The sequence below is a fragment of the Bemisia tabaci genome, chromosome 9, assembly GCF_918797505.1.
Source record: "Bemisia tabaci chromosome 9, PGI_BMITA_v3".
In the NCBI taxonomy this organism is placed as follows: Eukaryota; Metazoa; Arthropoda; class Insecta; order Hemiptera; family Aleyrodidae; genus Bemisia; species Bemisia tabaci.
In genome coordinates, this window is record NC_092801.1 from 39,137,516 (window position 1) to 39,159,452 (window position 21,937).

Sequence of the window (21,937 nt, forward strand, 5' to 3'; positions counted from 1 at the left end):
CATTTAATTCCGCCCGGACGCAGGCGCGAGGCGCGTACAAGAATCCATCGCACAGTCATCCTCTCATCCAAGAAACATGACCACATTGATCGGCCAGCGGACCGATTATTGAAACTGATAGATAAAGTGATAAACAAAGACGACAAAAGGGATTTGGAGGGATCCTATTGGTGGAAACGGGTTGTTGCAATGGACAAAGGAGGTAGGTAATCGACTAAGTAACGGCAACCCACGAGAAACCCGACAGTTAGTCTATCATTTTCCCCCTTAGTCGATGAGAACCACCCATTTCAACCAATAGAATTGCTTTATACTTCCTATGTCATCTTTGTCTATCGCTTTGTCTATCAGTTTCAATAATCGCCCCGCAGCTTCTCGCAACCTTTTCGTCGGGCAATTTAGGAAACTGTTGGCTTTTTCCCATCCAACTATACTGCCGTGCAACGCAAAAATGCCGTAAACGCTATTTTAATGTTTTTGGAAACAACGTATCATAGCAGAAAAACTTGTGTACCTCGGGGCAATTCTTTCGCAATCACAAAAGAACTTGACCTGAAAATTTGAGGTCCATGGATAAAACAGTCTTTATTTTGAGTTTATTTTAAGTTCAAAAAACGCAGGAAAATCTTGATGGATTTACGGCGTTTTTGCTAGCGTCGCAGTATATCTATAAAATATGTCGAAAGCAAATCAGCAGGATTTTGTACACGGAGAAAAAAACTTCCTGCATGGGACCCGACGTTGAGGTCATGTGGATCTCTGAACTTTTCTGATCACGCATCCGAAAACTTGAGGTCGAGCTGCCGAAGTTCGGGTCAGACATTGAGGCACTCCGGTATATGTGCCGGAGTACTTCAGATGTGTGATCCGAACCTCGACAGCTAGACCTAAAGTGTTCAGATGCTCAATCCGAAAACTTCAGAGATCCATATGACCTAAACTTCGGGTCCCACGCCCGAGATTTTTTTCTCCGTATGCAATGGACAAAGAAGGGAGGCAATAAACTAAATACCGGCAACCCATAAGAGACCCTTTATGTAGTCCATCATTTTTCCCTTAGTCTATAAGAACCACCCACATCAGCCAATTGGATCACTCTATGTTTTCTGTGTATTTTATGTCTATATCAATTTGTCCATCAATATCAATAATCAGCCCGCTTTACGAATTGTAAGAGGGGGATGAAAAATTATCTCCATAAGAATGATATAGCTTCGTTCCTCTTTCATTGCAACCACATCGTTCTGCACGAACGATGTTGTTTCATTCCTCTTGTCCACCTCTCTGGATGAGCGATCCACTGTGCGCTAATAGTTGCGCCGAAGAAGGTGGCAGCGGTGAGGTTGCGGCAGAGATTTGATAAACAGCCTGCAATTTCCTCCGAGTCCTTGTTTGTATTATTAAAAGGAGAATAACCTTCAATTTCCTGAGCAATGATAATGATTTTTGTGGGCCGCTGCAATGATCCTCGAGCCGGGCGGCAGGCAATAAATATGTTGAGCTGCTCAGAGCTCCCTGAACCAGGCGCCTTCATACCTTTGCTTATACCATACGCAACACTTGGGATAATCATCGCGATCCTGTAAAGTTGATATTTATGCCTCACGCCGATGCATGAACAAGATTATCAGAGTTAACTAACAAGATCCAAGCGGTTTTTTTTTTATTTTTAATTTAATTATTTTTTTATTTTACCTTTCAAGAGGAATTTCACCTAAATCATTAAGTAAAATCGCTTGATTCAAGCCGATTTTTGCTCGATTCTTGATCTAAGCATATTTTTTTCTTGATAAACGCATTTTTCTCCTTGAATTCATACCTTGCATTTCCTTTCTTATAAAGTCTTTCATTTCCGGTGGTTAGGGGTATTTGTTTCTTTTTTTCCAAAAATGTTTTATTCCTTCTATTATATTCCTATCCTAAATTATTTTCCAATTTGTTTTCCCATCTCTATAGTCCTATTCACTATTCCTGTGTTTCTATTCACTGTTCCTATTCCGGTTTTTAAAAATGTACATATTTTAGAGAATAAAGATAAAAAAAAACTGTCAAGATGTTCTAATGTCCAATCTATTTTTCTTCACTGGAAAAAAAAAACACATTGGATCTAGAGTGCAGACTCTTAAAAACATCGACAAGAAAAAATACTCTCGATTCAATCATATTTAAGTTTCAATCAAGAACCAAGCCTCTTAATTTGAGCGAATTTCCTTTTGATATAAACTTAAATCTGATTGAATCAAGAGTCCATTTTCTTGTCAATGTTTTAAAGAGTCTGGACTCTAGATCCAATGTGTTTTTTCCCAGTGCTTCTTTCTTCCAATTCTTCCACATTACGGTTTGAAAAACAGAACCATCATTACCAAAATTCATCTCCGTTTTAAAGACAAAGAGAAATTCAGTAAACCCACACGGGCGATTACTTTACTTTATTTTTTTTATTTTTTTTAATTTTAATTTTGTTTTTTTAAAGAGTAACCATGGGTGCCCAGGAGCCCCAGACCTCGTGTTCCCTGAAAGACCAAACTAGCATATTAAATGGACGTATTTCTATCAAACGGAACCATGTGCATTATGATGGGAGCCCTGTTATGCACATACTCTTATGAGTCTCAGGGCTCATGTCTTAATGCACATAGTTCCGTTTGATAGAAATACGTCCAAATTTAAAAACGCTCGAGGGCGCCCGGCAACAAAAGGGAGGAAAATCAAATCATGGAATCGGGGATCAATAATCCGAAAAAATAATCGATGAAACCGAAAAGAAGATAGGTGAATAGGTCGACATATGGCGGGTACTCGAGCACATTTACATTTTAATCGTCGCCGCTCGTCCGTGGCCGTCGCGGGCGCAATTTGAGATGATTACAGGTTCGGACTCGCCGGAATCGGACCGGGGTCTAGACGCGTTAATCTCTTCAATTTTGGCAATTTACCCGAAATTCAATTCGATTCAAATCGATCCCCGGACCGAAATTAAAATTCCCGATCGTTTAGGGCCGTTTTAAAAACGTTTTGTTCTCCGCTCCAATTACGTCGATAAGACCACCCCCCCCCCCCCTCCCCGCTCGGAGTGTGGGTCAGTACCTCGAGGCTTGAGGGTTGAGGTCTCGGCTGTGTGTAACCAGTCTAGGCTTGGAGAATAGAGATCGCGCTTGCTTCTTACATTGTTGCGATGATTATGGGAAATATTGAGTTGATATATACGAGATTATGGGGTGGCATTAAGCAAAAGGGACTTGCAAGGAATCTAAAATTTCCACGGGGTGTTGAAATGGACCACGCTGAGCAAAAAAGGAACCAAGCCACATCAGCCATCGCCAAATTAAATCGGGCAATTTAATTTTTTACATGAAAACGGTTGTGAGGATTTCTGAGCGAATCTCAGTGAATTGTTTGCACGGCACAAAGCGAATTCCTTAAAATTTTCAAAATGATCTGCACAACCATTCTCTTCTTAATAATCAAATTGCCCACTTAAAATTGGCAATAGCTGATATGGGTGGGCTTCTTTCTGCTGAACGCGGTCCAAATTTCACTAGGCAGTGTTTTCAAAGAATATTAAATACTCATTTCAGGGGCAATGCATCCAACCCATTCTAAAAACTACCCAAAAAATACACCATACACCAAATTAATACTACACCATTTTTGCACTTAACAAGGGATTGCGATCATTTATCACTGCAAAAACTACAAAATACGAGAGAATGAATGCTGTGATTTTGACGAACTTTAAGGTGGGTGCGAATCAACCTTAACATTTAAAATTTTGAAACGTAGCATGGCGCTTGTTATACTTTGGCCGGAAAGTGACGAAATGTTGAAGAACCTTCGACAGACATGACCAGCGAATCGGCAACACTGCGCGAAGATGGACCCAGGAGTAAAAATGAGTGCACACTGCCGCACTGCCGGGCTACGGCGGAGGCAGACAGCTCTAATTGACATAAACACGCGTTTTACAAATCGAATTACACAAACGAGAGGTTACGTTAGCCCGTGCCCGACGTAAATTGGTCCTTACAAGTGTTTATCCAGCTCCGAGTATAAATCAAAAGCGCTCTTCATCTGTTCCAACTCTTTGACGCATCCCTCCGGCTTTTCGGCGTCTCGCCGTGCATTATGATCCGATTCCGATCTCAATTGGACGTATTTCTATCAAACGGAACTATGTGCATTAAGACATGAGCCCTGAGACTCATAAGAATATGTGCATAAAAGGGCTCACTTCATAATGTACATAGTTCCGTTTGATAGAAATACGTCCAATTCGTTGAACTCCGGAAAGCAAACAGAGCAACGGAATGGACTTTTTTTTATAATATTTGAATCAAACAGCATGATGCTTTTCTGCCGTGATAGCGAAGAGAGCCGTAAGTGCAAAATTATCAAAATCGAGTTTTCTTCAAAATTCGTCTAAACTCTTTTAGATGAAATTACTGAGACAGCTAAAACAGCAAAATTCATCCTAATTTAATGAAAACGAGACGTATGAAAAAGCCGTAAGTGCACAAAAAATGACATATGCTCATTTCAATCAAATTTTCCGGTCAGAAGCTTCAGAGCCCGTTTTCTCAAAACTTCATTTTTGCACTTACGGCTCTCTTTGCTATCACGACACTTTTGTCTATCGCTCTGGCTATCAATTTCCTGACCAGCTCACAGCGGAAAGAAACTACTTGACACTTCAGAGAACTTTTGATCCGTTACAAAAGGTACCGCGAATAAAGAGATGGCATCGATGGGGTTTCAATTGACTCCTCTACGAAACCTAAAATTATCTAAATGCAACACGAAAAAGAGGCTGGGTGTGAGAAATTTGCTATTACATTGATGCTAGTTGTGTGAGTCGCGGCCAACGAACATTTAGAGCCGTGCGGCAATGCACTATTTTGGAGACTTTAACGCAGAGGTAGAAAAAACAACTAAAACGTTTGTTGGCTCTCTGGAGTTTCCAGACCAGAGTCTAACGTTTTGTTCTGAAAGATATACTGTTTCTAGTGAAAAATCACTATTTTACGATACTTTTGCTCCCTTCCTGTCAGTCATCAGCTCGCAAATCGCAATTGTAACGAAACGGTTTGTATCTCTACCGTATTGACAATGTCATCACCGATACAAGTGAATATTCTTGTTTTTCTTAATTATTATTATTTTTGGATAGATTCGTTTATTCTTAGATCGCATGGCGATTACGTTACGATTCCGAGAAAGTTCCGGAATATGCAGAAGATCCGGAACATTTCGGAAATTTCAAAAGTTCCGGAAAAATTTAAGAAAACCTCCGAAGTTCCGGAATTTTGAACTAGTTCCGGGAATTGGGATTACCGTAATCTGTGATCTCTACATAGTATACATGTATGAGAAATAGCATAGAGAAAAAAAGGAGGTGTTTGCATCTTGAGGTTTGTTTACCCTGTGACGTAGGTCGGTACAACCTGGCCAGCAAAATTCGGAATTCGAAGTATGAAAAACGGACCATAATGTCCGATTTTTTTGCTTAAATCAACTCATGATATAATTTCAAGCACTCTTTATAGAATAACTTTTCCCCATAAATTACACCATTTCCAAGAAAATCGATGATAAAACTCGTCGTACCGACCGACCGATGATCAAAAAAATTCCAAGATGCCCGAAATGCAAATACCCCCTTTTTTTCTTTATGGAGAAATGGACTGAGTTAAGCAGAAAGGAACCAACCCACATTATGAAAAAAATTGAGTTATGAGTGGTTTTGAACTCAACCACTGCTCTACTATCTATCACCAAAAATTCAAAGGTTTTGTTGGAGCAAATTTTGCAGAAATTGAACTTGAAGTTTATCTTTTACATTGAGTCTTATGCAGGAGCCAAACTTTCAACCTCTTTTTCTCGGTTCGATCCCGATGTGGCTTGGTTCCTTTCTGTTAAACTCCGTCCAAACAGTGATTGGTTATGGGAGTTCGTGCAAGTTGCTTACCTTTCTCGTAGTTGATCTGTCTCTCCTGCTGGCGGGCGTTGTCTGCGGCGACTTTGAGGAGGCCCTGGATATTCCTGAGGAGGGTTTCGGTGGAGGAGACGCCGCCCTCGGTGGGCCCGACGCCGACGCCGACGCCGACGGTGGTGCCCATGCTCGAGTAGTTGAGCGCGTGCGGCGATTCGCTGCCCGGGCCGCTCCCACCGCCGATCTCCGCGTTATCGCTCAAGTCTGCAACACCACAACAAACAAATATACATCTCCCGATCACCATCAAGTGCGACCCACAATAATACACTGAAAAAAAATATTGCTGAAATTGCCGTGCACGCGGGTATTTCAACTGCATGGTGAGCTAAAAAACGAACGTGCAAACCATGCAGGTAAAATCGCTACACAAATTTCAGCTAACTTACACACACGCGTGTAGGTGATTTTGCTACACTGAAAAGCTATGTCTGTTACCTTTTTAGTTATTCTTCCGTAAATTTCGCTATTTTTCCGTAAATTACGCTATTTTTCCGTAAATTCCGCTATTTCAGCCTAACTATTGAGCTATTTTTACTATTCGCAAAGTACCAATACCAAAAAATGCAGTTACACTTCCAAGCCACTCGATGCAAGATTAACTGCATGAAGGCGCGCAGATGTAGCAAATCGGTGTAGCAATTCGTGCTCCTCGTTCACTTGATTCAACACCATGCACGGATAAGAAAGCTTTACGAAGTGAAGCAAATTTTGCTCCACCCTAAATCGGTGAATTAGCAATCCTTTTTTTTCAGTGTACTCAATTTTATTTACCAATCACACGGACACAGGACACAGGGGACGCTAAGAGCAACGGAGATGGATTTCTGGAGGAGGTCTGCAGGAATTTCTAGAAGAGATCGGGTCCGGAATGAAAGAGTGCGTCAGATCATGGGAGTCGAAAATGACATCATATTCGACGTCATGACCTGACAGCTTGTCTGGTATGGTCATGTCAATAAAATGGCGCACGAAAGGCTGCCAAAGAAGTTGCTTGATTGGGTTCCTCCTGGAAGGAGACGAAGGGGACGCCCAGTGAAAGGGTGGCGACAGGGGGTTTAAGAAGAAATGAGGGTTTGCCAACTCCCTGAAGGGCTTTGGGACACTGGAAAAAAAATACATTGGATCTAGTGTCCAGACTCTTGAAAACATTGATAAGAAAAAATACTCTTGATTCGATCAGATTTAAGCTTAAATCAAAAGGAAATCCGCTCAAATTAAGAGGCTGGGTTCTTGATTTAGGCTTGAATCCGGTTGAATCAAGAGTATTTTTTTACTGTCGATGGTTTAAGAGTCTGGACTCTAGATCCTGTGTTTTTTTTCCAGTGCATGCATATTTCCCCTTGAAATTTTCAAATATTTTAGAATAAATTGCGAACCAAATTGTCTGACAATTTTGGGAAAAAATATTCACAAGTTTCCCAACAATTTCGGTTTTATCGGAGGAAACTTGGCAACTTCTGAATGCTCATACGGCGTTCTTCCTTAGCACGGCAGTCTGTATGTGATTTTTTTCATCGAAGATCCAGAAATTTGAGCTCCACATTACGAAAAGTCCAGTTGATTCCCGGATGGAACGCACCCAGGAAAACGGCAACACGTAGAATGTGCCACTGGTTACCTATGCATATGAGTGTTTTTACGGAAGAGCCAGAAATTTTAGTCCTCATTACGAAAAGTCCGGTTGATTCCCGGATGGAACGCACCCAGGAAAACGGCAACACGTAGGATCCTAACGCCAGCGCCAACCGGGGTGGGGTGGGGGGGGGGGGGGGGGGGGGTGCGCGGAAAAAAAGAACCGCGGCGGAAAGGGAATAAACTAGGAGCGGGTGAACCGAGTGACGAATTATGATTTACGGCCGGGTCGGAGTCCGCGGTCCGGGCTCTGGGGTGCCCGGGTCCGGAGTTCGTGACCGGCGCTCGTAAACCAGGGTTCCCCGGGCCCGCGGAGTAACACCTACACATTAAACTGCCATCCTCTGTGATTCAATGATATCCTAATAACCCTATCGCATGATCTGATATTAGTGTTCGGATTCTATTCCGAGCCCCCTCCCGCCGCCACCTTCGGCGCGCCCCTCCCGGAGGAACCGTCATATTGGTTGGCTAGCCAACGATACTGCCATCTCCACACCGACGATTTTGCGGGACGAAGAGAAAGCTTCGGCATTTATGTCTTTTTCAGGATGAATTTGCAATTTTTTCATGCATACAGCGTCGTTGAAGCGCTTCCCTACAGAATTGGAGGAAAAAAACTGAAATTATCAGCTTGCGTATACGTTTTATACTGTAGAATCCGCCTAACTGCACACTGACAATTTTGCAGAACGAGGAGAAAACTTCGTCACTTATGTCATTTTGAGAATGGATTTGCAATTTTTTCATGCACTACAGCGTCATATTGGAGCGCTTCCCTAGAAATTAGAAATTTAAAAAAAAAAAAAAAAAAAAAAAAAAAAAAAAAAAAAAAAAAATTATCAGCTTGCATACATTTTATATTGTGGAATTTGCCTATCTGCGAACTGAAGATTTTGCAGAACGAAGAGAAAACATCGCCATTTTTGTCATTGTAAGGATTGATTTGCAATTTTTTCACGCATTACAGCGTAATTGAAACGCTTCCCCTCAGAATTAGTAGATGAACTGAAATTAGCAGCTTGCGTATAGATTTTAGACGGTAGAATCCGCCTACCTGCAAACTGACGTTTTTGCAGGACGAAGAGAAAACTTCGCCATTTTTGTAATTTTAAGGATGGTTCGCAATTTTTTCATGCATTATAACGTAATTGAAGCGCTTCCTTACAGAATTACACTGGGGAAAAATCGCATTGGATCTAGAGTCCAGACTCTTAAAAACATCGACAAGAAAAAGTACTCTTGATTCAATTAGAATTTAGCCTAAATCAAGAACAAGCCTCTTAATTTAAGCGGATTTCGTTTTGATTCAAGCAAAAATCCGATTGAATCAAGAGTATTTTTTCTTGTCAATGTTTTCAAGAGTCTGGACTTTAGATCCAATGTGTTTTTTTTCCAGTGTAGAAAAAAAAACTGAAATCATCAGCTTGCGGTATACATTTTTTAATGAAGAATCCGCCTGTCGATGACTCGCTAATTTGGCAACGCCGCCGATCAAACGATCTGGGGCAACAATCATCTTGTCATAATTATACCGCACCTCAATCAAACGCCGGCTCAGTGACGAAGTGGGCTCAATATGTTCGACACCGATGTTCCATTGGCACACGCAGTTCCCAACCCGGATCGTGATATGGAACCATCGAATTCCTCCCGCCAATCGGAGACGGAGGCTCGTCTTCCGACGAGTCGAAATTTAGCAGCTTGCAATATTGCACGAGTCCAATTTAGCTGTAATTTCACCTCATTTATATTCCATGTATTCTGCCATGCTAAGGAAAAACGCCGTATGAACCTTCAGGCGTTGCCAAATTTTCTTTCATAAAACGCGAACTTTCTGGTAAACTTATGACTATTTTCCACACAATTTTTCAGATAATTTTGTTCGCAATTCCACCTAAAGATTCTGAAAATTTAAAGTAAAATATTCATATCTGTCCTCAAAAATGAACATTTTATCGAAGTAAATTTGGCAACTCTCGAATGTTCATACGGCGTTCTTCCTTAGCACGGCAGTATTCCTGCAGGCGTCAAACCCTTTCATTTTTCGTCCGATTACTCCGATTTCGGCGTGAATGATCGATTGTCGATTTCCCCATTTAAAGCTATGGTAAAATATCGATTATGAAGGCGTTTTATCACGAACCTCCCGTTCATCGATCCTTTTCCATAGGTTTAAACGACAAATCAATCGATTTATCCCAAAGCATGCAACGTCACTTTTCGATATAAGAATATGGGCCACTGTTCCGTGTTCCAGGTACACGGGCGTCTTTAAATTGAAATGAACCGTCTCAATTGTGACATGGACCCTGCTATCCATGCATCCTTATGAGTCTCAGAGCTCATGTAACAATGGGGATAGTTACGTTTTCATTTGAGTATTGTTCGTTTGATCAAGCGTTTTCTGTGTAATCGCGCAAAGCGAGACCCTTCTCATAGGAATAATTGTGAGCATGCGCTGATTTATTGCGTATAATGACTGAATAAAATAAGATAGAAACACAAGCTTGCAATTTTGTACCAGCACCCGAGTGTGTATTATTATTTTTGAGGAGCGTGGTTAAAAATATTAAAAATTTGATGAGGTGTTTCCCTGTGCCCTGCAGATCTGCTCTGATGGAAAACCATCCACTATTTTAATTCAGGAAACGACCCCTCGATTATCAGTTCGCTGCAGCTCAAATGGAGATGTTGCATGTGTGAGGGATTTGCGATTTGACTATTGATTCTTCTGTAAAAGTTCGGGAGAAACACGATGGTGAACAGGTTTTCCCTGAAATCAACTCCCAAGCTCAAAAAAAGCTCTTAAGTTGAGGCCAAAATGGAGGAGACATCCCAAGCAATCCTGAGAGTCCATCTCTACATCAAGACAAACGCTCCATACAAAGATAGGGAGGAAATACATTAGCAGTGATGCCGTGTTTTCAGTTTTTGAGTCCCCAAATAAAGTGGCAGCCCTGTCAGTGTATTTGCTCCCTATCTTTGCATGGAGGGTTTGTCTTGATGTAGAGGTGGACTCTAAGGGTGGGGTGGGATATCCCCTCCATTTTGGCCTCAACTTGAGAGCTTTTTTTGAGCTTGGGAGTTGATTTCAGAGAAAACCAGTGGCACCATCGTGTTTCTCGCGAGTTTTTACATAAGAATCAAAAGTCAAATCGAAAATCCCTCACACATGCAACATCTCCATTGAATGCTATTTGGCAGCGTCCTAATATCGCTCCTCGGAGTTTCAAGACCCGATGAACGAAGCTCTTGGAAATAATTACAACAGCTGTAGAAATTCTGTGTAGACAATTTTTTTCTCCTCTCTCTCCTTTATGAGGGTGTCCAACTCGGAGTGCCGCAAAGGCCGCGGTGCCCTATGCAACACGTATTTTGTGATTCCGAGTCCCTTACGTGTAAACAATAAATAGATTGGCTCGTAAATGGGAAGGGAGCTAAGGGGGGACGGAGGGGGATCCGATGGCATATTATGGCAGTTCATCTCGTGATAAATATTGTCTGCCAATTCATCCGCGGGAAGGCGAACTCCTAACCCGACACTGTTGCCAAAATAAGTTATAATGTTTTTTTGATATCCTGGAAAAAAGCTGTTTGTAGTTGGTCACTGAAAACCACTTTGAGCCGTTCAAGTATTACGTGAGACATTTTTGCCAACTTTATGACTCCCCCCTCCCCCCTGTAAGGCACCCGTAAGAAATCTCTGCCCCCCTTTGAATTACGTAAGATAGTCCAGGACCCCCCGCCCCCATTTTTCCAGAAAAAAAAAAACTGGAGAAAGCCTGGTAAAATAGCTGGAATAAATTTCAGGTTTTTGTACTTTGAAGAAAATCGGCAAAAAAAGACGCAATAAATGATTGGAATTTAATTGTCAGGGTGTTCCAATTAAAAAAAAAAAAATTGGGACTTTTAGGGTGTTTTTCACAACGGAAAGCTAACGTAAGACTCGGCTTGACCCCCTCCCTCCTTCGCAAAGGCCCCGTAAGACAAGCTCGGACCCCCCTCCCCCCAAGTGCCTAACGTAATACTTGAACGGGCACTAAGCCTGCACTGAAAAAAAATTCTCGGCGTTTTGACCGAGGTCCGTTGGTACCTTTACCATCTCACTTTTTTTTTTACCAATTATTCGTAATTTAACCAAGACAGACTGGTAAGCTTACCTAAAAACCGGTATTTTTACTGTTTTTTTCAGGTGAGAATACCACTTTTATTGGTAATCAATTCCCGGTAACTTTGAAATTTTATCTCGGTTATTCTACCACAGTCGATAAAAAATATTGGCGGTTTTACCAAGGTCCAGTGAAATTACCGAGAAAGTTCAATAATTTTACCGAGATTTCTCGGTAAAATTACCAATACCATAAATGGTAATTTTACCAAGAAAAAACTGGGATCAAATAAAACCCTGAATTCCTGGTAATTCTACCCTTTCCTTAGTAAATAAACCAAGATTTTTTTTTCAGTGCATATCGGACATATTTTTAACAATTTAATTGTTAAATCAACAATCCATTTTTTTCCGTTTACAGGAAGGAGGAAACTACAAGCGCAGCCTGAATTCGTGGTAATTTCACCCTTTTCTTAGTAAATACACCGAGATTTTTTTTCAGTGTGTGTCAAATTTTGGACTGCGCGTTTTAAAATTTGAGACCCACGTGGCAACCATGCCGAAGCGTCGAGTCTCAGCGCCAGGCAAAGATACAAATAATAGAGCACACCGCGTTTCATAGTAATCGCATAGCGATGCGCCATGTGAGAAAAAAACGAAGACGCGGCTTTTGAGGGGGCGCAGGGCGAGCGGGGGGGGGGGGGGGGTTCACCGTGAATCAGGCGCCTCTCCGTTGCATCAGCGTTGCGGCAGGCATTAAACCGTGCCAACTTGCGATTCTAATTTATTTCGTTTCCTTCGGCCGATTATTATTGTCTTCTCCAATGCTCGCCTACTTTTCTTTATGTGATTCCCATCGGCCCCATGCGCTCCGCTCTGTTCCCGCTTTTCTTTTTCTTTTTTTTTTGTTTTTTACATCCGTGCACGCAGCCTCCTCTCACTTCTGGAATCGGGTATTTTGCGCTCGGTGGCGATACACTCAAGAGACGCGGCGCTATCTCCCTTGTGGTGTTGGGGTTACTTTTGGAAATCAACGTTAGATTCGCCAAATTATGACTGATGACTCAACAATACTGCCGGTAATAGCGGAGAGAGCCGTAAGTGCAAAAGTTTCGAAATCGAGTTTTCTTCAAAATTCGTCTAAACTCTTTTAGATGAAATGGAGAATTGCACGCAATTTTTTTATTGCTTCATCTGAAAGTGCCTAATGAGCTGAGTTCGCAATATTTTTCATAATTTTTTTCTGACATGGGAAATTGGAGAAAAATTGATTTAAAAGTGAGAAAATGTGCCGCCTTGTGACGTCATCTGGCGGCATTTCCCATTTAAAACACATGTATTTTAGCAGAATCGGTTATTTTGCCATATCTCCTCTAATAATTGCTCAATTTATGAATCAAGGGTATCTTCGTGTTCAGTTTCACTCAGAGGATTCCACTTAAACAGGAAATTCATCAAATTTCAGACCCTTGCAAATTCTCCATTACCGAGACAGCTAAAACAGCAAAATTCATCCTAATTTAATGAAAACAAGACGTATGAGAAAGCCGTAAGTGCACAAAAAATGACATTCAAGTTTTTTTCAAGACAGCCGCAGGTGCATGAGAGCCAATGAAAAGAGTGATTTCCAGTAAGGCGCCGCCCTCTTCTGCCAATTTCTAACCTGAACATGTGTTTGTTGTGCGTCCAAAACGCAACCATGCAAGCATGCAGAAGATGGCATTTACGGCTGTCTTGCCTAACAATAACCTAGCATGAAAATGAAAAATACCCTTTTTATGTAATGGAAATAAAATCAGTTAATTTGTAATCATCCATACGATTTCTAGGAGTCTTCTGGATGATTAGTGGCAATTTGACAAAGAACGGAGGCTTCTTTCAATAAAATGTTCCGGTCAGAAGCTTCTGAGCCCGTTTTCTCAAAACTTCATTTTTGCACTTCCGGCTCTCTTCGCTATCACGGCAGAATAGAGCGATCGATTGGTAAAAAAATAAAAAAAGAGCGTGAATTTTGAAAGACCGCTACGAAGATACGTGGTTTTTTACTTTGGCAATCGATGTGTACTTTATGATTCACTCACCATGTTCTTTGTCGCTATGGTCGTCCACATCGCTGGCATTGTCATCGTCATCGTCATCTTCTGGGCCGGTGTGCCCGCCTTCACTGCCCGAATGGTCGCCTCCGCTTTTGGATAAATTCAAAACGGGACTATGACCAGCTGATGAACCTGGAAAGGCAGGATTATAGTTGATCAAAAGAATATAATTTAAATTTAAAGATACAGAAACGCGAAACTGACCAAACAGTGTAAAAATGCGTATGACCTCTTCTCACCTATATAAACCTGAAGTAAATCTCTACAAAACCTCTGTCGCCATAATGCGTGTTCCAGTATACTTTTTATTTTATATAAAATTCTGAAAAACTTCGATGTTACAATTTTTCTGTAAAAAATTATTGGATTTCTGAGGTAAATAATTATGCTAAGTGTGCTGTTGTTATTCATTTCAATTTCAAAGCAAGAATATTTTGTTACGGCGATTGGTAATACATCGAATTTTAATATAAAGTTGATTTGTAGATTGATAGATCGAGAAACTGATCGACTTACCATTTTGAGAACTAAGATCACGTGCCTTCTTATCCAAAGCCAAAACTCGATCAGACTCGCCTCTCTCCTCATTTAACCTGAAACACAAAAATCACATCCTGTTATAAAAGGAGTTCACCGTAATGACTGCACACACATTCATGTGCATTGCAAACCTGCAGAATGCCTCCCTCGGCCGCAGTAGCAGCAATCGACATTCGAATGATACCACTATTTTAACACGTGGGAATGCGCGTAGTATAACGCATCAATTGAAGGCGAAACATGTTGCAGTGAGTCGCAGTCGCAGAAATCGACATTCACATGATACCACTATTTTAACACGCGGGAACGCGTGTGGTATAACTCATCAATTGAAGGCGAAACATGTTCCAGCGAGTCGCAGTCGCAGAAATCGACATTCACATGATACCACTATTATAACACGCGGGAACGCGTGTGGTATAACTCATCAATTGAAGGCGAAACATATTCCAGTGAGTCGCAATCGCAGTAATCGACATTCGAGTGATATCACTATTTGAAAATGTGGCAGCGCGTGTAATAAACCTCATCAAATGAAGGCGAAACATATTCTAGTGAGTCGTAGTTGCAGCAATCGACGTTCGAATGATACCACTATTTTAACGCGTGGGAACGCGTGTGGTATAACTCATCAATTGAAGGCGAAACATGTTCCAGTGAGTCGCAGTCGCAGCAATCGACATTCGAATGATACCACTATTTTAACGCGTGGAGCGCGTGTGGTATAACTCATCAATTGAAGGCGAAACATGTTCCAGTGAGTCGCAGTCGCAGCAATCGACATTCGAATGATACCACTATTTTAACGCGTGGGAACGCGTGTGGTATAACTCATCAATTGAAGGCGAAACATGATCCATGGAGAACCATGGTAACCGCGCATGAACACGTTCGCAAGCAGTAGCCCATGTAATTTGAGCATTACATTGAGTTATCGCAAACTGCGAGGCAGTAAACTCAGACGAGGTATTGTCATCGGAAAATACCGAGATGAAAATCTTCGATCCGCGTCTTGCGAGCCGTCTGAGGGTCCCTCGGGCCGCCCCCCGCGAGGCGGCCTCGCGGACTCCGGGAGGGCTCAAATCTCATTTCCGGAGCCGATAATTAGCAAATCCCTGGAGCTACTGGATCCCACCATCGGCGCACAGTGGAACAAATCGTCAGGAGTGATCGGACAAAAAACATTTGACACAAACTGTACATTTTGATGCTTATTCCATCATACACTGGAGAAAAAAACACATTGGATCTAGAGTCCAGACTCTTGAAAACATTGACAAGAAAAAGGACTCTTGATTCAATCAGATTTAAGCTTAAATCAAAAGGAAATCCACTCAAATTAAGAGGCTTGGTTCTTGATTAAAGCTTAAATCTGATTGAATCAAGAGTATTTTTTCTTGTCGATGTTTTGAAGAGTCTGGATTCTAGATCCAATGTGTCTTTTGATCCAGTGTACTGTACGCATTTTTATTACGGAATTACCACACAATTTAGAAAATGAAATTCCCTCACATTATCCTAATTTCCCTGACACATTTGAGTCAAATTCCCTGAAAAATGAAACGTGCAATACGGGAAAAGAGACATAATTTGAAATAGTTTTTCGGCAAAATTCGTTTTACTAAACGTAAACTCGGTTCTAGAAAGCTACTAGGGGTGAATTTACAATTTTTCCCAACTCTTTTGTCATAATCCCTGGCATTTCCAGGTTTTCTCTGAATTAGTAAAATCCCTGACATTTCCCGGTACTCCCTGACTGTGGCAACCCTGAATGCTCGAGTGATGATTCGTGAAGAAAATCATGAGGGAAAATCGGTTGACTCGCTTTGGAACGTCTCCGTTTCATATGAATGAATAAACTTTTGAAGTTTCCGCATCTTGTCCAAACTCCTTTATTGGTTCGCTCTAGTGTGCGGCAGGCTGAGCCCGGGCATTATTAAACTAATTTTCAGTCGTCTCGACTCGATCTCAAATTGATTCCTGCCTCGGTTTCAGATTCGGGTTCCCGACGTTGTTTACTGTTTATGCCTCAATTACACGATTCTCGTCGCGCCGAAAGGCCGAAAGACCGAGACCGCGCGAGCAAGGAAAGCTCCGTTCTTCTACTTGGATTCAGCAAATTGGCAACATAGTTTTTCTCCATTCAAATCTATGGAAATGTATCGACTCTTAGAGGGGTCAGGTGCTTGATAAGTCCACATATTTTTTCCAATTTCAGCAAAATTTCAGTTTTTTCCATGGTTTTTGGAGTGTCTCACTTATTCAATGTCAGTTTGGTGACGCTGTTTTCCATCAACAATTTTGGTGTAATATGCAAGGAATATGTGAGCAAATAATTTTCCCTTACATCTACAGTGGCCTCTCGACCTAACCTCAATGATTTGTTTGGTTTTATTACTGTAAAATTGGCAGGAAAAATTAATAACAGCAAAATGTCAGTTTGGTGACGTCGCCAATCCTGACATGTCCAAACCAAACTGACATGTCAGGCTTGGTAAAGAAAAATAATCGTGAAGGTATTGCGATGCACTTAATTAACTCCTATAGTATGGAGCTCTAAGATAACAGAAAAGTAGTCTATAGCTTGATATGGCCAAATCACTTTTCAACTTTTTTTCAGAACCATTTCCTCCCATTAGCTGAAATCCACCCGTATCGGACATATTTTTAACAATTTAATTGTTACATCAACAATCCATTTTTCCCGTTTACAGAAAGGATGAGACCACAAACGCAGCCTGTGGTCTGTGGGAATGGCAACGTGGAGACAACACTCCATAAAAGAAGGGAGGTTGGCGGACGAGGGGGTAGGGGGTGTTATAAGCGATAATTCGGGGTGTCGGGGAAATCATCGAGCCACGATATCATTTTTGAGGCGCATCCAATGCTGAGGGGGCCATTAGGAAAAGCGTAATGAGTAAATGCTTTTAAGTCGACGGGGCTTTCCTCCGCGAAGCACTGGAACTCGATATTATTTCCTTTCACGCATTAACGTTTCCTTTTTTATTTATTCGCCGCTCGCCTCTTCCGGTTCTCCGTTTCCGCTGATTAAAATTTATACGAGGTTTTAAATGCGTTATTTACGACGTCGAAGCTTCTTCGCGCCTTTTTATTGCTCCTCGGTCAGGTTTTGGTTGTTAATTGCGCTTTCCGCCCCGGTCCGGGATCGCCACCCGAAAAGCTTTTACGGGAAATCTTCATTTCCTCCGCGCATATTTCCCGCCCTCTTATGATCTAAGATGAGGAATAACGGAAACAATATCAGTACACAGAAAAAGAAGCACCATCAAATAAACACTGAAAACAACTATCGGCGTTTTTACCAAGGTCCGTTGGTACCTTTACCATCTCACTTTTTTTACCAATTATTGGTAATTTTACCAAGACAGACTGGTAAGCTTACCTAAGACCCGATATTTTTACTGTTTTTTTTCAGGTAAGAATACCACTTTTATTGGTAATCAAGTCCCGGTAGCTTTGCCATTTTATCTCGGTAATTCTACCTTAGTCGATAAAAAATATTGGCGTTTTTACCGAGGTCCATTAAAATTACCGAGAAAGTCAATAATTTTACCGAGATTTCTCGGTACATACATGGTAATTTCATACATGGTAATTTTACCAAGAAAAAACTGGGATCAAATAGAACCCTGAATTCTTGGTAATTTTACCCTTATCTTGGTAAATACACCGAGATTTATTTTCAGTGTGGAGTCATTTGGATTGAGAATGCCATTACATCTTCGCATACTAACGTGCGTTTTGCCCCTTTCGGAGCGTCATAGACGTCGATACTGTCCACATAATTCATATTTCTAATTATTTCTCATGTCCCTCAGAACGAATGAGACGTAATTCTCAGTTTTTCAGGGTGTGGCCGTCTGTATGCGTGGCGAGCCTTGGGAAGATGGATTTCGGGAGCGTATCCAGGTAGCATCCCTCGGGTTTCTAAAACACTGGTGGTTTTTTTATTTGCACGCACAGGCACACGAATGAGCATTGCTGAGGAAAAAAGACGTTCACGAGACGGGAGCGGGGGGTCATAAATAAAAAAGCGTCTTAATTTATTTCCAGAAGCTTAATCCTTCATCGAACCGTGCCAATAAAACATGTTACTCGACTGTGTTGCCAAGTTTATTCTTTGTGAAACGCGTTCACGCCAGAGACGAGAACCTCTCCACTGGCCTCTTGGCGACAGGTGGAAGCTTTTACTTTCGGGGATTCAACAATTCCTTCCGGAAAATTACAAGGGATCAACAGTCATCGGCCTAATTTTGGCTCTTGACCTATCAACACGGTGGATGGTGAGCTTCGGGTGACGTCATGAGCAAAGCAAGTTTCCCAAACTTCGGCCGTTTTCGGCTTGTTTGCAAAACGAAACTGCCAACACGTTGTTAAACATCAACCATGTAGGTAAGTCAACAGTTAATTGTTGAAGTCCCGAAAGTCTAAGCTTCCACCATGGCCAATTTACTAGTGGAGGGTCTCTCGTCTCTGCCATCGACATACAAGACATTTTCTTTAGCAATGTGGCGGTGAATCTCATTCGGAGATTATTTCGACTCGCACTCGTTTCAGCTTCACTGAAAAAAAATTCTCGGCGTTTTACCAAGGTCCGTTGGTACCTTTACCATCTCACTTTTTTTACCAATTATTGGTAATTTTACCAAGACAGACTGGTAAGCTTACCTAAAAACCGGTATTTTTACTGTTTTTACCAGGTAAGAATACCAATTTTATTGGTAATCAATTCCCGGTATCTTTGCCATTTTATCTCGGTAATTCTACCACAGTCGATAACAAATATTGGCGTTTTTACCAAGGTCCAGTAAATTTACCGAGGAAGTTCAATAATTTTACCGAGATTTCTCGATAAAATTACCAATTCCATAAATGGTAATTTTACCAAGAAAAACTGGGATCAAATTGAACCCTTACTTCTTGGTAAATTTACCCTTTTCTTTGTGAATACACCGAGATTTTTTTTTCAGTGCGGAAATTCATTTCGCAACCCTGCGCGGAGGTGTTAAAAAGTTAATTTTACCGAGATTTCTCGATAAAATTACCAATTCCATAAATGGTAATTTTACCAAGAAAAACTGGGATCAAATTAAACCCTTACTTCTTGGTAAATTTACCCTCTTCTTTGTGAATACACCGAGATTTTTTTTTCAGTGCGGAACTTCATTTCGCAACCCTGCGCGGAGGTGTTAAAAAGTTAATTTTACCGAGATTTCTCGATAAAATTACTAATTCCATAAATGGTAATTTTACCACGCAAAAACTGGGATCAAATAGAACCCTGAATCCTTGGTAATTTTACCCTTTTCTCAGTAAATACACTCAGATTTTTTTTCAGTGTTCCAACGGCAACAGTGGAGTGGCGAGTGGCTATTCATAAATGAGCGCTCGATGGGAGGGGGGGCGGGAGTGGAAATGGAAAGCGGGTGAAGCTCCGGGGGGGGGGGGGGTAGCCGGGGAGCAGAAGCCGATTCAGGAGCTTTTCGTGAGGGAAGCACGAGGGGGTCGCGGATCGCGTGTGACGCTCCTGGAATCCTGGATCCTGGATCGCGGGTCCAGACTCCAGAGCCCGGCCGAGGCGCGGCAGTCCCGGCGGTGTCCAGACGTGCTTGCCGGCGAAAGCTTCCAACCGAACCGAACCGTCAGACCGAGCACAGGACTGCGGGCCGATTATTGAAATTGATAGACAAAGCCATAGACAAAGAAGACATACGAGTGACATATGGAGCGATCCTATTAGTAGAAATGAGTGGTTCCTATAGACTATAGAGTGGTGGTTCACCCCCTGATACTGACTAAAACTGAATAATGGGTTACTAAACCTTGAACGAATGTTATGACTTGCGAATACATTTTTAATGGTAAACCTCCCCTCTGAACACCCTGACCACCCTCCACCCCCTGACACCTCTAAAAAATTTCGTCTGGAAGCTGCGGGCTGATTATTGAAATTGATAGACAAAGCTATAGACAAAGAAGACATACGGAGTATGAAGCGATCCTGTTGGTTGAAATGAGTGGTTCCTATGGACTAAGGGAGAAAATGATGGACTAACCATCAGGTTTCTCGTGGGTTTACCATCAAAAATGTATTGGCAAGTCAAAATTCGTTCAAGGTTTAGTAACCCATTATTCAGTTTTAGTCAGTATCAGGGGTGAACCACCACCAGGGGGAGGGGGTTGTTAGGGGGTCAGGGGGGGGGATTACCATTAGCTTTAATTACTCTTGTGAGGAGGAGCTTTCTTCCAGAGCGTAGTCCGATCTATGCTGCCGTGTTCAAGAGGAACGCCGTATGAGCCTTCAACGTTGCCAAATTTCCTTCGATAAAAACCGAATTTACAGGGAAAATTGTGACATATTTTCTGCCAAAATTTGCAGACAATTTTGTACGCAATTTAATCTGGAATATCTCAAAAATCCAAAGAAAGATGTGCATGAATGTCCTCAAAAATACATGGAATATCAAGGGAAATTTGACAGCTCTCGAATGTTCATAAGGCGGTCTTCCTTAGCACACACTGGAAAAAAAAACACATTGGCTCTAGGGTCCAGACTCTTGAAAACATTGACAAGAAAAAGGACTCTTGATTCAATCAGATATAAGCTTAAATCAAGAACCAAGCCTCTTAATTAAAGCGGATTTCCTTTTGATCTAAGCTTAAATCTGATTGAATCAAGAGCATTTTTTCTTGTCGATGTTTTTAAGAGTCTGGACTCTAGATCCAATGTGTTTTTTTTTCCCAGTGCGGGAGTATGGGCTTCGAGTCAAGTTCGAGAGATTGGATGGACTGTGTTTCGATACTTGGCAACAGTCGCGATATTTACTCTCGGCAAAAACCATAATCAACTCTATCCGTGCTCCCCCGCCTGCCTCCCCCCCCCCCTTGGAACTATCCCCGCTCCCACTCAACTTTGAACTAGTGCGCGTTGAGGTTCAATTACACAAATCTCCTCCCATTGAGCTCTTTGGAGCCTCGCTCGGGCTCAATCATATCCCTCGGATTTATTGCTCCTGCCCACTCCGAGGCCGTACAGTGGAGAGATCCCGCTTGGAGTTGGACGCGTTTCTCACTGATTTTCACTGAAAACCCTGAAAAAAAAACAAACAACTCCGGCCGTGGAAGCTGTACTTACGGGTTATAGACACACCGTCTACGTGCCAGGCTCAGAGGCCGATAGTCCCGGGCGTAGCACCCGGAGCAGTCGGAGTTACGGCTCCAGTGCCCGGAACTTTCGGCTTCTGAGCCTGGAACAAACGGTACGGCCTCATCGCTCGTAACTTCTTCTTTTTCAGTGAATTTGAGCTAATTTTCCAATTTCGTGACCGTTCTAGGAGAAAAGGTACTTTAGTCTTAGAAAATTAAAAGCTGAGATACTTTATGAGGCCAATGATCAGAGGGTAGTTTTACCAGTGGAGCGGATGAACACGACATCAATATTTTCTGGTTTTTCCGGAGGTTGCATGACTCCTTAAAAGAAAAAAATTAGGCTTATTTTAAAAATTGTCCCTAATTATCCTCTTAAAAAAACCACTATTTTCGCAA

General features: G+C 41.8%; 1 protein-coding gene across 4 annotated transcripts in view; it reads right to left on the minus strand.

Annotated features, from left to right (window-relative positions):
• The window catches only part of dac (dachshund family transcription factor), a 439,607-nt gene that overhangs the window by 117,714 nt on the left and 299,956 nt on the right, over positions 1-21,937 (minus strand). For all 4 annotated transcript variants that reach the window (XM_019047294.2, XM_019047293.2, XM_019047291.2 and 1 more), the window contains exons 6-8: positions 14,348-14,424; positions 13,817-13,963; positions 5,966-6,193 (exon numbers count right to left, since the gene is read on the minus strand). In XM_019047294.2, coding sequence (XP_018902839.2) covers positions 5,966-6,193; positions 13,817-13,963; positions 14,348-14,424 — 452 coding nt within the window. The remainder of the gene's footprint in view (positions 1-5,965; positions 6,194-13,816; positions 13,964-14,347; positions 14,425-21,937) is intronic.